Source organism: Rhyacophila brunnea, unplaced genomic scaffold (assembly GCF_057557595.1).
Source record: "Rhyacophila brunnea isolate RB1 unplaced genomic scaffold, BYU_Rbru_1.0 scaffold_15, whole genome shotgun sequence".
Classification (NCBI taxonomy): domain Eukaryota; kingdom Metazoa; phylum Arthropoda; class Insecta; order Trichoptera; family Rhyacophilidae; genus Rhyacophila; species Rhyacophila brunnea.
In genome coordinates, this window is record NW_028232806.1 from 37,322,746 (window position 1) to 37,339,807 (window position 17,062).

Genomic DNA, 17,062 nt, shown 5'->3' on the forward strand with positions numbered 1-17,062 from the left:
TTTTACAAAATAAACTTTATCATGGAAAATAGTCGACTGCGGCGCAATTCTCTTTCATGACATTAAATATTCATTTATAAATGCTTCCGTGTTCCATCGATACATATATATAGCTTTAAGCCGGCTCTCACATCAAAATTGGTCTCGCCTGCAACGTGTCGAATACGTCGATGTGACGTCATCGTTATGCACAAAACACACGTTGCCAAATCGAGCTAACGCAGATTGGTTGAATGCGACTTTTTAATTAGAAAATAAGATCTACTGTTGCAATCGAAAAGTTGCATGCTTCTCGGGCTGCGAGTCGAAGACACCAGGACTCATATGAACACCTACGAATTGGTCATTCCTATATAGTCGCATCCGAATATCTATATGTTTTGAAAGTTACGTGCAACTGACACTAGGTAGATGTGCACGGTTCATATGCAACACCGGATCGATGTTCTTGGAAGGTTTGATTTATGGCTGTGCGGCAGAGTTTAGATGTGAGAGCCGGCTAACTTTGATGACAATAATATAATTGTTTTTAACTTTTCTTTGACTTCTGCCACACTTCAAATTAATAATTATTTTTATTTGGAGGGTTGGGAGGAAGCTACCCTTGGCACGTCCCTGTTCTCTATATTTACTATGAGCAACGCTCGCTGTCAGCCATTCATACACCTAACAGCACACTTTAATACACTATACTAATATAGGTACTATTATCTCTTGAGAATGGCCTCTTCAACATGCCGAAACATATAGTAGGAAAGAAGGAGGAAGAACACACAGTTTTACATTTCAGATTAATTTATTGCAAACATCACATTTTTGAACTTCAAGATTTATTTTCTAGAGATACACCGAGATAAAACCGCCTTGCTTTAGTGATACAAGTGTAGAAAAAGTTTATTTTTAAATACTTAGATGAACAATCACAAAAAACGCAAACTACAATGTCTCATACTTACATAAATTATAACAAAACGCCAAAACAGTCAGCCATCTTATTCATAGCTGACATTTTTCTATTAGTGTTGTTGTAATACAAGAAAGTTCATTTGAATCTTTATAGTCCAAACTCTTCATATATTTAGTATCTTTCACAATATGATTCATCAGGCGGTTACGAAGATAATATAACTGATGGGAGATTAAAGGCTAATGAAAATTATTCTTCTTCTTCCAGAATAACATGCGATGTATCTTGGGCTGGCTGATTGCCATCATCTTGATTCTAATTCCGGAATGCTGCTTCGTCTTCTACATGAGTATTGGACACTGGGTAATAAAACATGATACATATTTCTAGGCATTTTAAGTCAAGCTTCGCATAACTAGAAGCACGTTTTACAAGACATTAATTGTAAAACGTGTGTTCACCTACACTCTACAGGTTGGAAACCTTCAAATTAACTCTTCGAAATGTAAGCTTTAAATGTTTTTAAAAATTGATTCTCCACCGTATATAATATGAGCTAGTAGAAACGGTAACAATTGGATTAGATGATATAACAATGAGCTCTATGGTGTGTTTGAAGATCGCAGTAAAATTCAATCAATTACATTTAGTAGACTGCGCTGACTAGGTCATGTGCACTGTATGAACGACAATGAACCGGCCAATCATTCTAATAGTTTGCAGAAGAAGATGCAGGTCAAAAGTTCTCTGTCTTGTTGCAGCCCCCGATGATTACTGTACGCTTGGCGCCCACAATTGTAAAGAAGCCACTTTGGATAGGGACAAATCGAGGGCTTAGTGTCAAACAACACTATCTACAAAAGTGCAACTTTACAGGAGAGCCAAAAATCGTTATTTTAGATTCTTGTAACTTTACAAGGGAAATGTTTATTTAAAACCTAATGTTAATATTTTATAATTTATTGTGTATTGTACATTTATCTTGCTTATGATGATGTTAAAATTTATAGGGATAGTTTTAAAAAAATATGAAAACAAGAGTAACTTATGTAATTAGCGTTAAACTTTACTGACGATTTAATAAGAAATTAGAAAAGATTGACATAACGTTGTTTGACTATCATGTAGCCGTAAATGTAAAATAACGTTATCTCAAAAAAAAAAAAAAACACTTTTTTGTAGATAACGTTGTCTGACTTTAAGCACTCGAAATAGAAAAAGCCGTTGGTGGAAGTCGAGACCTGATTAGGATTGTCACGTTTCATATTATAGTGATGATGACTTCTATATTTCATTAGTTTACTAAGTAGTGTTTCCCAAACTTTCGACATCTATGTACCCCTTCTATAATTTTCGTAACACAGAGTAACCCTCGTCAAAAAAAAAAATTGCATAATATACTTTAATAACAATCAAAATATATTTATTTTTTGCTTTTTTAGTACATAAACATAATAATAATAAACGAAAAATAAAATTCATTCATAATAAAATATAAATAAAATAAATAAAAGTTATTTTATAAATAACATTCATTATAATCAATGAGCAGGATGAAATTGTTTATGTTGAGATGACAGATCATCGTAATTTGGTTCCCTGGTTATTAATTTTAATCTGAGATGCGGTTCCACATCCAAAAGCCTGTTCCTTTTTTTGACTTAGAGCCTAGCCACACCGGGCGACTCTGGTCTCGAGACCAGACCGATGCATGCAGTTATATGGAGCATGCCACACCTGGTCGCCCAGTAGTCGCGCAAGCAATAAAGTTGGGCGATCAGTAAAATCTCGTTCGTGCGCTCGGTCTGGTCTCCCGGTCTCTCTGGTCTCTCTGGTCGGGTGATCGGTAGCGATGTATGAAAACATATAACCATGTATTGAGTGCTGCCACACTAGGCGACCAGTCGCCGGCAGCCACGCCGCGGATAGAACGTATTTTTGCATACTTGTGTGTACATTCATTATTATTATTATTATTGGCTGCCTGTCTGGTCGCCGGCAAGTCGCCAGAGTAAATCCCCCGAAGAGACCAGTTGCGCGACTGGTCTCGAGACCAGAGTCGCCCGGTGTGGCTCGGCTCTTAATGTCTATAGTTGATGTGATGTTTTGCACCAAACTGCTTGAATTTGGAACTAAGACAATTAATTGTACTGTAGATTTTTAATTAGGACATTGACAATAATTTAATTTCAAAATTGTTCCAGGGTTTACAGTCCATCTACGGAATGACAGAACTAATATTCTACTTGATACGGCTGTTGGCCATAGTGATTGGAATAGTTATAATTCAGTCATATTATGCAGCCAAAGTTATTGAAGTCCAAATGATGATTCAAGAGCTGAATGGGTAATTTTATAATTTTATTTTAAGGCCATGCATTAGTTGAGGCACGGTCTAAAAAGATCGTTGCTAGGCGATGTGCGGATTGCGGGTCGCGGGTGAAAATGACGCCTGTCAAACGAAATATTATTTCTCATATAAATCCAACATACGTCCATTTTATGTTCTGTTTATTATTCTATTAGTATCAATAATAATATATTCATTGACATGTTTGCTTTTTAAAGTAAATGGGTAAAGTTTTTAGTCATCTTTACACGATTTTAGAATTAATTGGCCCGTCGCCATCACGCAGCAAAGTGACGTGCGTCCGACTCCACGTTTTCTCAATGAATGCGAAGCAAGTACAGATTTTCGTCGCGCGTACAGTTGAACATTATTTGGCGTTTCACTGATGCGTCACCTTAAGGATGTCCAGAAACAGTAATTTGAAACTAACTTTGTAAGGTATGCAATGTTCCCAATAACAGAATAAAATAATTTCAACACACACATACCTAATTTTAAATAAGTACTAGGAAATAATGGATATATTAAATTATTTATTGCTTTTAAGCTTTGCTGCTTTTAAGAATGTAGTATTCTTCACTGAAAATTTGTGACTTGGATAACCTCAGACACATAGAAAAATTCTGGTGCAATAATGTTGCCATTTGGGAGTCAAAGATATTACCTTGATTTAAATTAGTAAAGTTTCAATTAGTCATTCTTAATGAATTTGAAAACATCTGGATAGCGTTATTTATTTGATAATATCGGTAATATTTGTATTTGGGTAGAGAGCTTAGTGGTAAAAGTGCTCACACAACATGCAAAATACATGTGTTTTAAACCTACTACATTCGAGTTTTTTATGGGATTTTTCTAAGAATATATTAATGTAGATAATTTGGAACAATCACTGTTCAATGAAGAATCTTATATTCTTAAAACTTGTATGAGATTTATAATATTAAAATAATTTAATTAAAAAAATATAATGATGAGCAGCGGAAGACCGAGTTTCTTGGAGGCAGAAGACTGAGAAGATCAAGGGCCCATTTAAGCTGTAGCACCATCAAAAAAGACATGTTAATGATTATTCAATTTTGTTTCCAGCACATCGAAGATAGTAAACAACTTGCAGCATTCACTGACCGAGAGTGAATTCAATGCAAGTTCGTTTGTCCCGGGAGCTGACGTTGTCGACGCTCCTTCATTGTATGCTTATACAAACTATGGCATGATCAGAGAACAAAGTAAGTCCACGTAACAAAATAATATTCTAAGATCTATCTATCTAAGAAAGGAAAATAATATTGAAGTGTTACATACTTTACAAGACCTATTAATCCTCTTGATCCGTGCCAATTACTTCATAATAATAATCTTTGGTCGTTCCCTCATGGCTGAGGATCGTGATCATCTTCTGAGTGACCATCCACCCCTTACGATCATCTGCTTCTCTCAGAACAGAGTGAAGGTTGCCCCCAGTAAGCTCCTTCATTTTCTCGCTCCAGTGTGCCAATACTCTTCCTCTGCTTTGTCTTCCTTGGAAGCTACTCAAAACCACCAGTCTCTTCAGGTTATCCAGTCCGCGCCAGACAATAATATGTCTAAAAAACTGCAGAATACGTCTCAGACTCTGGAAGATTGACTGGTTCTTCCTGTGCTCTGTCCGAGAAATACGAAGCATTCGTTGCGAACACTACATCTCAAAGGCATCAATTACTTAATATTTGCATTTTTGTGCAATTGTGTGCAGCATGAATCGTTGTGCAAACCAGCAGGGCTATTCTAAGTAAGTAGTTAACACGGTAATACGTTTCCGTTATTTTTATCGCTCCAAAATAACACGGATATCACTCGGAGCAATTCCATAAGCAAGGTGGTTATCTATAATAATTGTTAGCACAGTTAACACGTCTTACTTGATTCCAAATGAATCCGATTACAAACTGTAAATGTATTGGTGTTAGTCAACGACGTTTGACAGCTCGCGGTTAATGCGATCATGGGCGGCCGCGTTAAAAAATAGCACGTTTGACAGTTAACTTCCCGGAATAATTTTGTGACTGAATACGACATAATAATCATATTTATCACTTTTTTATTGCTTTTAGAGTTAAGTGATAGGTTAGAATAGCCCTGCTTTCTACAGGTTTTGAAGCTTTTTAAAATAATGTTTCTTCAAAAAAGATTTTAATTTAAAAACAAAATTAAGAAATGATTCAGTATTTCGAATTGTTCAAACAGACACGTATTATTATAGTAAATAAATGCATCTCACATTATAGATTCGTAATAGTAATATGAAGATTTCTTCTACTTTGTATGTACATAATTACATAATTCTGTTACTTGTTACATGCTGCTGACAGTATGATTTCACGCATTGATAAGTCATTCAATAATATTTCATTATGCAACATTCATATAATGAAACAAAAATACTTACACTACCTACATACCTATTTGTATTAATTATATTTTGCTATACAAAGAGAATAAATACATAGACTTAAACCATAATTATTATAATATACTGTCATCATTGTGGTATAAATGCACATACAGCTTTAGAGATGGTATTTGCTGATGATGGTATTGCCATGATAGTTTAATTTAAACACTATTGTTGGCAGTAAATTCATGCACGTATACAGGCTCTATTATACATTACCATTTGAAAATATCTACCGAACAAATGAACAATGATTAAGTTGGTTAACTGCACAGATATTAATACTACTATGTTGGCATTTCTGATTTCCAAGCTCAAGCAATGGCCGCTACTTTTTGACAGTGTGTTTAGGTTGTTCACTTATTAATTGCATGTATTTATAAACGATTTTGCAGGATTTAAACTAAATACTAATGCAAACATGTTGTACATAATATTATCTAACCATTGTGATTCTCGTTGATTGTGACAGATTGCCTTTTCATGTGCCCTACAAATTGGCAAGTAAATCAACCTGTTACAAAATGAGTGTTCGTTGAAAGCTTTCAGCCTGTTGTTACATGTTTTTTTTTAATTAATTTTCCTCATCGAAATATAGTTTGACAAAGGTGTAGGAGTGATTTTTAAATAGTTCATAGTTTTAACTTTGTAACATATTTTTATTTTATTCAAATAAAAATGTGTTTAAGTTGAAGTCAATTTTATTTATATCTAATCTTTTCAATGTAGGGGAGAATAATTTTTAATAAAATTCTTCCTACTTTCACATTTAACCTTTAATTTTTGTAAATTTACTATTTCATTTTTTTTACATAGATTCCAGGGCGCAGGTTGCAATGATGTTAACCAAACTCCATTATGAGATAAACGAAGAAGACGAATAAGCTATATTTGTTTACTTACAGATAAATTTGCTCACTCTATGCCAGACTTGAGGGACGAGTTTATAAAGAAAGCACCTCAAGACTTCAGCGGCAAAATGTCAAAATATTGGCAGGCTCCCGTTGAAGAGGTGCAGCATCCGCCCCCGCACCACCATCCGGTGATTCAAAACATCCCGCCCGACTACGTCTTCCCGCACTACACCAGAAGCCTGGATAGAAGATGCAGAAAGAACATGCCGATGCGGTCTGGTTCACTTGTAGAACTTCAACAACTGCATGAAGTCAACAATAAAAACATGTTTTCTTCGTACGGCAATAATCTATTGCCGGCAGGGCGCTCATTGGATCATATTAAAAACGATCCATTTAACTTAGGTGTTTCGAGAGACTATGTTTTTTACGGACCTATGGTCTATGGACCAGACAGTTTGATTTATAGAAGGCAGTATATAGATAGTAAGTATGGTTCAAGTAAAACATCCATGGGGAACGAATCGGATGATTTAACCAAGTACAGAGATGTAGCGTTATAGTAAATATGTTATACATCACATTATACAATACATCACCATTATCAGCTGTGTAATTGTGGGACTTACGAAGAGATAGTTTGAAGTTATGAAGCCAAAAGCATGTAGGAGATATTTTGGCAAAAATTAGTTACGTATTTATGAGGTTACACTGTTTATAATGTCACCTTCAGCGTCCCAAAAGTGCATCAATGAAAGTAAGTAAGTTATTCTGTGTCAAAGTTACAAATCGATGGTCTAATGTCAATACCCCGTATCAAACATATATGACGAAAATCACATTTTGGTGTACCTACTAAAAACAACATAAATACTGCCCATCGACTGCGAAATTCCCATATCTCTAGTTATTTTAACAAAAATGATACTGCCATATTAGTAATTTCCCGAACACTTTAACATTGCAGAAATAAACCTGTAATACCCGTATCTTGCCTCCAAGCTGTCAAGAGTGTTGCATGACGTGTGTTGAATTCAGCTTCAAAATGTCACTTTCGAATTATTTAAAAGGTAAAACTCTCATAGCATACTCTCAGTAATCCGTCGCTAGATTATCCAACAACTACTATAATCCGCCGTTATTTTTATTAGTTAAAAGCACAAAATCAAGCTCTATAATTCGCCAGTATTCGATTGTCAAATTCAGTAGTCCGCCGCGTACAAGTATACAACGCAGATGAGACGGGTTTATTTTGGAAACTTCTCCTGCATAAAACGTACGTTCATCGCGAAGAAAGTAATGTACCAGGGAGGAAAGTGCCCAGGGACCGCATCACAATTATGCCGTACTCCAATGTAATCGGGACATACAAAATAAAATTTTTGGTCAAAGGGAAAGCGAGGAATCCTAAGCCATTCAAGAATATCTGCCTCACTGAACAACTGGTTGTGTCAAGTGATTTACTGTTTAATATTTAGTTAATAAACTTAGTTTATAATTTTTACCATATTTTGTATGTATGCACTATAATCCGCCACTTTCACTAATTGGACACTTGTCTGGTTTTTGGGGTGGCGGATTACTGAGAGTACTGTAACAAATTTGAATGTTTATCTTTATATAACATAATATGTCACATTTAATAGGATTTTATCATTATAGTTTTGCTTTATCACTTTTTACGTTACGGGTTATTGGCATGCTATGTAGTTACAACATGTGTGGACAGTCAGATACGGGATATTAAATATTTAGTTTTTTAGCTTCCTGCACAATTTATAAAAAGTCACTTACGGGATATTGACATTAGGCCATCAAAATATGTTTTGGTAGGTAACTAGTTTAGTGGAAAATATAATATGACAAAACAAAAAAATTCTTATTTCAAATTGCTAGTAATGTTGCAAATTATTGTCACTGACATCCTTTTGGCTTACATTATACCATCTCACTGTAGGTGATAGTCGAACATTGTAGATGCCGTAAAGTGATTACAATATAAAAAAGTGAAAAGAAAATAGTGGACATTGTGAAATTGAAAATAATATTACACCATGCATTTATTTTAGTTGCAAAAAAAATAGACAGAAAGATTTTAGTTTTGTGGGGTTACTTTGTACCGATGAGATCTACTTTCTTTATGGTGAAAAGTATACCACATGAATTATTGCAATGAGGAGTCAATATAAAATGTAAATACAGTCGAACTCGGTTATTTGGTTATTACGATCTCGGATATAGCGAGATCTCGAATGTAACGAGGAAACATTCATTGAAATTTTAGTATATGATTTTCTCCATACATTTATTCACTTTTATAACGAGCTGCTTATCGGGTATACTGAGCTAAAATATCGTCAAAAATTTTCTTAAAACTGTTAATGTGTCGATTGCTTAAAAACATTTCGACCCTAAACAATAAAGTCTGACCGGACAGGATGCAGGACGGATTACATTTATGACACTAGTTAAGTGTCTAAGTACCTACCTAATTGGTGTTTTCGCCGGCAATATGGTCCATGTAAAAATCCAAGGTTTGTGAAGTCAGTAGGTATCTACCAGCGTTCATTACAATAAACAACTTTTTTTGTAGTTTATGAATGCCAAGCTTGTTTTGGGGAAAAATTCTAATTGTGTATTTTTGTTTGAATTGCGACTTTTTATGTTGTGACGCTCATTTAAAAATACCTATTCTCTGATATAACGAGTAACACTTATAACGAGCAAATTCAGTCGGTACCATCTTCATTGTAATAACCAAGTTCAACTGTAAGTACCTACATAATATTGTGTTATGTATTTTTAATTTATTTATGGAGGAAAAAATATGTTACCATTATATTGTCAATGATGTTTGTTTTTATGAGTTTATTCATGTGTTACCAAAATTAAAATTAAATTATATGATTGAGTAGCGTTGATAAAATATTTTTGAGTTGAAAAATCTTTTAACGGTTGTGACTTTTTTGTAATAATACACCTATTATCTTTGTGTATAATAAGATAGGTGTTATTAATAGCTGTTTATAATGTAATAATCATGTAAATGCAGTTTGAAATTACCAATTTGTAATTTTATTACAAATTCCTCATGTATTTCATCAGTCTCTTTTATGGGGTCGTCTATAAGTGATGTAACATGATTTTTAGAATTTTTTGATTCCCATCGTCACAAATCTTTTTACCCACTGTCTAAATTGTCATATTTTTGAATTCCCATGCCCATTAATGTTAAAACAAATCCATTGAAAATTATCAATAAAAAAATATTTCGTAACCCTAACCGTCATCATCATATAACAAATACTCTACCCTACCCTAGGTCATGACGTCATATATGGACGACCCCTATTGAAACTAAAAAAAAATCCTTAAAATAGTGGCATATTAAAAATAAGGTTATTATAAAAAGACATATTATTATTGTGACTAACTGATGATATAATTAAGTTACGAATAAATATTTAATTGAAAAGAATTATGGAAGCTAATAATGATATGATATTTTTATTGTATTAGGATTTTTTTAAATATCTATTATATATTATTGTTACTGACTGTGTTCATATTATAATATAATATTTTGTGCTACAAGAACTTCTAATTTCAAAATCTATATATCGTACCTTGGTGGTAAAATGACTACAAACATACCGCATTAGCGTGAACCACTCCACGGAGCGAGAGAAAGTGATGCAATGGGTTTGATGTAAGTTAAATCAGGAATGGAAACGGTACTTTGTGGACACTAGAAGAAATTGCATCTGCGCGGGTTCAAGGTTAAATTGTTTCGCTATACGCCACATGTATTTTTTAATTGGTTTTATTAAATTTGAGTGAGACAACAAATAATAAATTGTAAAGTAGCTACGGTTGAGATCCACTTGAAATTTTTATGTGAATTTGTTGAAAAATATTATTATTTATGTGTATGTAGAAAAGCATTGCATGTTTAGTATTTTACAAATGTGGAATAGTTCAATTCACCACCAAGGCGACAATAAAAATATGCAATGTCAGAGGCGTAGCTAGAAAAATTGGATAAAAATCAGGCAACTCACCCCCACAAGTTTCTAAATATGACAATCCACGAATAGATGGAACTGAATGCTTTTCAAAAACTATTATCTACTTAGATTGTCCGATTGGGCTTCAATGCTTCGTAAGTACTCTTACGATGGACCTAGCTACGCCACTGGTGTTTATGTATGTATATCATGCTATCACACAGATAGTTATTTTAAAAGATTTTCGGTGTCAATATTATATTGTATTTAGCAGTTTTGTATAATATTTTTGAACCAATAACATAACATAGGAAATATTTATTTTGCAATGTATATATTGATTTACTTTCTGAAATTAAGTTTTGTATAACTCTCTATATGCAGACCAAAGAAGATGGCATATAAAGTATATCAGGGCCGTCTGTAGTCAGGCTGCAGCACTAAACTGCGAGTTTGAATGGTAGTGCTATTTATTACTAAACTTTAATGCAATGCAGTAAATGTAGATTTTTGATTGCATATTTCATTAATTATATTATCATTTTTTTTTCAACATGAAACAATCATGTCATAATTAAATAATAATTAACCATATTGCATTTGAAGTATAAGCAATAACTAGCACTGCGATCGAAATTCTCAGTTTTGTGCCGGAGTTTGACTATAGAGTGTCTTGGAAGTATATTATATTTTTTATGTATTTATTCTGATGTATTTTAAATATATTCATGTTACCATTTTTAAAAGTGCATATTTGTTTTATTACATTCCGTGAACTCACAATCGTAATTTTGTAATCATATTGCAATCAGAATGCATGCAATTGCAATGAGTCCCAATATGGATTGTGAGCAGGTAAGAAATGAGTCGAGTGAGAGAAGAATGTTATAGTGAGCTATACATTAAATTTGTGCTTGTCCTGTCAGGCGGAAGAAAAGAAATCACTAGATGGTTGCCGGAGATAAAGAAAACAAAAACAATTCACTTGGCAACCAATAGGAGAGCTTGTTTTTTATTAACCAGTCTGCAAACAGAGTTCATCGCTGTTTGGCTCACATCTAATTTTTATTAAAAATAATGGATTTCAATACAGAAAGATACATTACAAAAATAAAAGGAGGGGGCGCTTTGGGACATGCCATTTGCAAATTATTCAATTCATGAAATGAAAAAAAAGTGGGAGATGGTTGTTGAGCTGTTTGGTGTGACGTTTCACTATAGCGCCTTTATTTCATGTATACATGAGTGGAATGTGTCGCACCGCTTGCTGCCTTTAGCAACTAAGATAATAACAACTCAATATTTCACTTGTGGTGGGTAAAATGATATAGAGGTGCTGAAGTGTGGTGTTAAAACAATGTTTACTTCCGATATTAATTTACATACGTGACACGTGGACTTAACATTCAAGAGGTTCACATCGCTGGACCAATGGTGCTGAGCAATACTAAGAGACGTAAAGGTCAACCGATGATAATACAATTAAGTTAAGTGAAAGTATGTGGCAACGCTGAAAAGAACGGAGACAGTAAGGAGCAGTAGCGAAGGGTGGAGGTAGGCTATTAAGATCCGCCATAAATAGTACACGTTAAACTTTATTAGTCATACATATTTATTTTTATTGAACTAAGACTACAATTTACAGATGGTATTGGTTAGTTTTTAAAAATCAATTAAACCCTGCCAAACCAAACCATAATAGTTTTGGTATATTTTGGGCGATATGACAAAATTGTGCACACTTTTTCATTCAAACTTATTTGTTTTCGTTGGATTAAAAATACATATTACATAAATTGTTAGTTCATTGTTTTAAATTCATTAAGCCCTGTCTAAACCAAACTATAATAGAAGAAAAAAATATTCCATCTATAAAATATTTAAGTAATGTATGATTTAATTGCATAATTTTAGATATTTTATAGATAGACAAGTATTTTTTGACTATTATCTATTATGGCTTGGTTTTAGCAGGGTTCAATTGAATTTTGAAAACTAACCAACACCATCTGTAAATTGCAGTCTTATTTCAATAAAAAAAAATACGTATGACTGACAAAGTTTAGTGTGTACCATTTATTCTTTCTTTCGATCATGTCTGATCCTAATAGGATCATATTATGGGCCTCCACAGAATGGAGGTTTGTATTAACAGATTTTATTTTTACGAGAAATGGATGTCAGCCACTTGCTCAACCTATTAGGTCCATAAGACTCATACACAAATTGAAAAACAATATGTGTACTTGCCAGACCCAGGATTCGAACCTGGGACCCTCGACTCTATAGGCTGGCGTTTAAGCCACGCGGCCATCGTGGGTGTAATTTATGACGGATCTTAACAGCCTACCTCCAACCTTCGCCACTGGTAAGGAGGGGCGTTCGTTCAGCAGGTGATCGAAAGTAGCTGAGATGATGATGCTTCTCTGAATGGAATTTGTATATAATATTGAAAACACCATTTTTTATCATTCAACTTGTTTTCATTTTACCAATACATTTTCAAAAGTATACAGAAAACATGGACAAAAAATTCATAAGTAATTAACATTGTTTTACAGTTACCATTTTTTTTAATCAATACAGAGTTTCAGTTCCAACAAGATTAATTATTATAAGCAGTTATACAATCATAATAATCCAAGACAAAAATTCTTTAAACATGTTTTGTTTGGGCATATTATTTTGTATTTTGACATTAACGGAACTGGGCAATTTATGTATTCAGGTTTTATTCATGACGAATATTAAATTAATATTATACATTTTGGAGAAATACAAAACATGTTACAAGAATATTCATACATATATGATTAGTTTACATACAACCTAAATAATATTAAATTTCTGGGAAAAACTAAATTTGTTCAGTAAAGACTGTATAGAGTAATTATTACTTAATGTAAGTATGTACCAAAATAAAATTAATCACAACACAGTTGTATATTATATTATACTATAACAGTGAACATTTGATGTAACATTTAGAATTTTTTTTTTTACTATTCAATACTGGAGATAAATAATTTTATAGAATGGACTGCGTCGAGGTATATTTTGTGTAATTTTACTGGAAACATAGTATAAAAAATAAGAATTTAATATGTTTCAATTTTGTATGTATGATAGAAACGTTATTTAGAAAATATAGTTCTAATAGATTTTATCTTGCAGATGATCATTTTAACTCCAGTGATAGTAAGAAAATAAATGAGTTACACAAAAGTTCCAGCTGTTGTGACAGAAGTACTATGTTTGAACATTGTTGTAATTTTATTGTACTTTTTCCAAAAATCATCAGAAAATCTCTGTTGATTTTTTTTGTCAATTAAAAGGAAGAAGTTTGTTTTTATTAATTCATTTGCACACTATTCAGCTAGCTATTAATATAAATGGCAAGGTTATAGAGACTGAATAGAAAATATAATATTATGATAAAATACTTAGTAAAATGAGTTTTTGATAAACAGAGTTTATCATTATTTATGGTTTGAGTACAGGCATTCCGCGAGTAATGACTTCCCTGACTTGTGACATTTCACATAAAAACAATACATTTTCGCACACACTGTGACAATTGAGAAGACGCAATCGGATGCAGTATGTTATTGTACATAAATAATCCACTCATAATGTCGGATAAACGGAATAATGCTAAAAAATAATTGTGTAATATATTTTAATTCTTTGATTGTAATAATAATATATTATATGTGAAAATCCTGTGCACTCGAATTTGCTCCAGAATGACGGACAGTATTTCCAGCTGCACCAATTATGATGTATGGCATTTGAAGGTTATATAAAGATGGCGATAAATTTGTTTTTTTCCCAAAGTCAGGAGTCATAATTAGAACACAAAATTAATGCAGTGTACCAAAAATGGAGTTTTCGCCTATGTTAAGTCTGAAAGGGGTCATATACTGAAAGTTTACCAAAAAGAGTACATTAATATTATTTTGAATGAAACTCGACATATGAGGTGGTTGCCGGAACGAAACCCCGTCGTTACTCGAGGAATACATGTAGAGTATCCTCCACGTAACTTTGCAATTGTACACAGTGACAAGATTTGTGTGTAATACGCACTGCGTATTAGTGTATTAGTAATGCCTAATTGGCTGATTTCATCAAATAATCCAAAAAATCTATTCCAATTTGCAAGGTTACGTGGAGGGTAGATTACTTTGATAACAAATTTGTATTTTTTGAAGCATTTTTTTTCTAAATACCAATTCTTAATTAACATTTAACTTTTCACTTGATATGGTTGCAATACGAGAAGTTCAGAATATTAGTAATTCATTACGCAAGCAACGTTTATTTTTAGGTGGTCCAGTAAACCATTTTGGTATTATGAATACATACTGAATAATTCATTAGCAAAAAATATACAATTAATACAACCCTCTTTTATTAAAGATTATGATTTATTCCAAGTCTGAAGGTCCAGTTCTTTGTAAATACACAATTCCATTATAATTCTTGATAAGAATTTACAACTATATTAATTATTAAATTATTAAGGAACCCGATGATTTTAAGTGTAAAGGAACACAAGTTCCATTTCCAATGAGACGTCAAAACCACGGTATGTAATAGTTAGTACCTCTACTAGTATTTAGATAATAATTTTGATAACTAAAATACATTGGCAGTTATTGACATGCCGTGGTTTTATAATCTATGTACACAAATTTAAAATTAAATTAGATAGAAATAAGTATGAAAAAAAGAAGGGTTTTATGATAGATATGAAACTTACGTATTAATCCCACGTAAACTTACAAATAACTCCAAAAATTTCAATAACCTAACATAACTCGACACGTCTAGTAAAGTTGATCGCAACATGAGATTGTATGCTAATAAATTTTGAAACGTGTAATTCAAATATTACCTTTACTTTAAATTAAATTTACATTTATTTAATTACGTTAATCTCACCAAGTGATGGAAGCTAATAAATTTTGAATTACGTTATTCTAAATTAGCATAATTTGAAAAAAAAATCCTCGATACACATGTGTGTAAATAAAAAGTAATGTGATTTAAAAGGTCTGCATTGTTAGGATGGATAATTAATCCGACAGGTTCGCCAATTTGATGGAGTCTTGTGAGTGGTTTCATCAATACGTAAGAAAAAAAAGTTTAAAAATAGATTTCTGATTGTACTTTGACTGAAGTTATGACTTAAAATGCATTTTTTTTTTCACTAACAAGCTCGACGGCCAAAAATATAAAAATTAAAATTATCAATAATATTTGATTACATAGATGAAAATTGTATCTTTAAAAAAAAGCAACACGTAGAAGAGTAAGTAATTTCTCTCAAAATACAATACAATCATACGGAAACATAATATTATCTTTCCCATAAAACCACAAGATTTCTCGTATATTAAATATTGAATATATTATTTTGTAAATGAATAAATGCTAAATAATAAAAACATAATAGAACTTCTCTACGAATCCTTTAAATAAAAAAAAAAATCATGTCACCGATGTCGGGTACAATATAAATATAAATATTTAGAAAACAAACTCGCCTAAATGCTCAAAATTAGGAGAGCGCGTCATGATGTCATAATATATTTTTGCAAATATATGAAAGAAATATTAATTTTATTCATTGAACTATATAGATTTTAGTATACTACAGCAGTAGAAGAGGTTGTGATTTTCAAGATGAGAATTCTCAAGAAATTACGAGATAGTTATTTTTCGAGAAATCGATTATGAGATTCTCGAGAATTCAAGAAATTGTGTGTGCATATTGAATATAATTTGCATACTGCGATTGACGTTTGTAATTGACACATTTGATTCTGAAAGGTTTTATTTCAATTGACAGATGACGAAAATTTTATATTCAATAAAAATTAATCTCGAGAAACTACAAAAACCAATCTCAAACATTCAAGAATCTAATATATCGACTGTAAAAAGGAAAAATGACGTAATTCTTCAGGACACACAAAAACGTTTTTATGTTTTTCGGTCAAAGTTAAAATACAAAATAGACATAACCTTGAAGTGCATCATAATTATGTAATAATTTAGTTTTTATATTCCTAATCTGATTATTGAGTTAATAATGATAAACACAAATGATGATTAAGTCGTTTTTCCTCCTAGTTTACATCCTTTGGACACAACGTGTATTTAGTTATGTACAATGTTATTATCCAATAAAACCAATTCTGAAAAAACTGAGGGTTATGCCCTTTTTACTTTCAACTGTCGATATTATCTTAATTCTCGAATTCTCGAGAATCGAAATAAGTCAAGATATCACAACATCTACACAGCAGGATATTAATGTTAAGTTCTATTATATATACATGTAATAATAGCCGACTTGATTTTTAAATATATAGGTGCTGTACGGCTGTATATAGTTGAAACTAAATTGACATAAATTTGGCATAGTAACAGATTAGTTAGAAGTTAGTTTTAAGGGATCGTATACAAAATTCTCTACGCTAAGTACATTTTATAAATTAA

At 32.3% G+C, this 17,062-nt stretch overlaps 1 protein-coding gene across 6 annotated transcripts in view; it reads left to right on the forward strand.

Moving 5' to 3' along the window:
- Positions 1-11,301, forward strand: part of Rcd6 (Reduction in Cnn dots 6) — a 41,079-nt gene extending 29,778 nt beyond the window's left edge. For all 6 annotated transcript variants that reach the window (XM_085942711.1, XM_085942712.1, XM_085942715.1 and 3 more), the window contains exons 4-7: positions 1,175-1,270; positions 3,112-3,254; positions 4,347-4,486; positions 6,597-11,301. In XM_085942711.1, coding sequence (XP_085798837.1) covers positions 1,175-1,270; positions 3,112-3,254; positions 4,347-4,486; positions 6,597-7,108 — 891 coding nt within the window. In that variant the 3' untranslated portion in view covers positions 7,109-11,301. The remainder of the gene's footprint in view (positions 1-1,174; positions 1,271-3,111; positions 3,255-4,346; positions 4,487-6,596) is intronic.
- Positions 11,302-17,062: the final 5,761 nt, after the last annotated feature.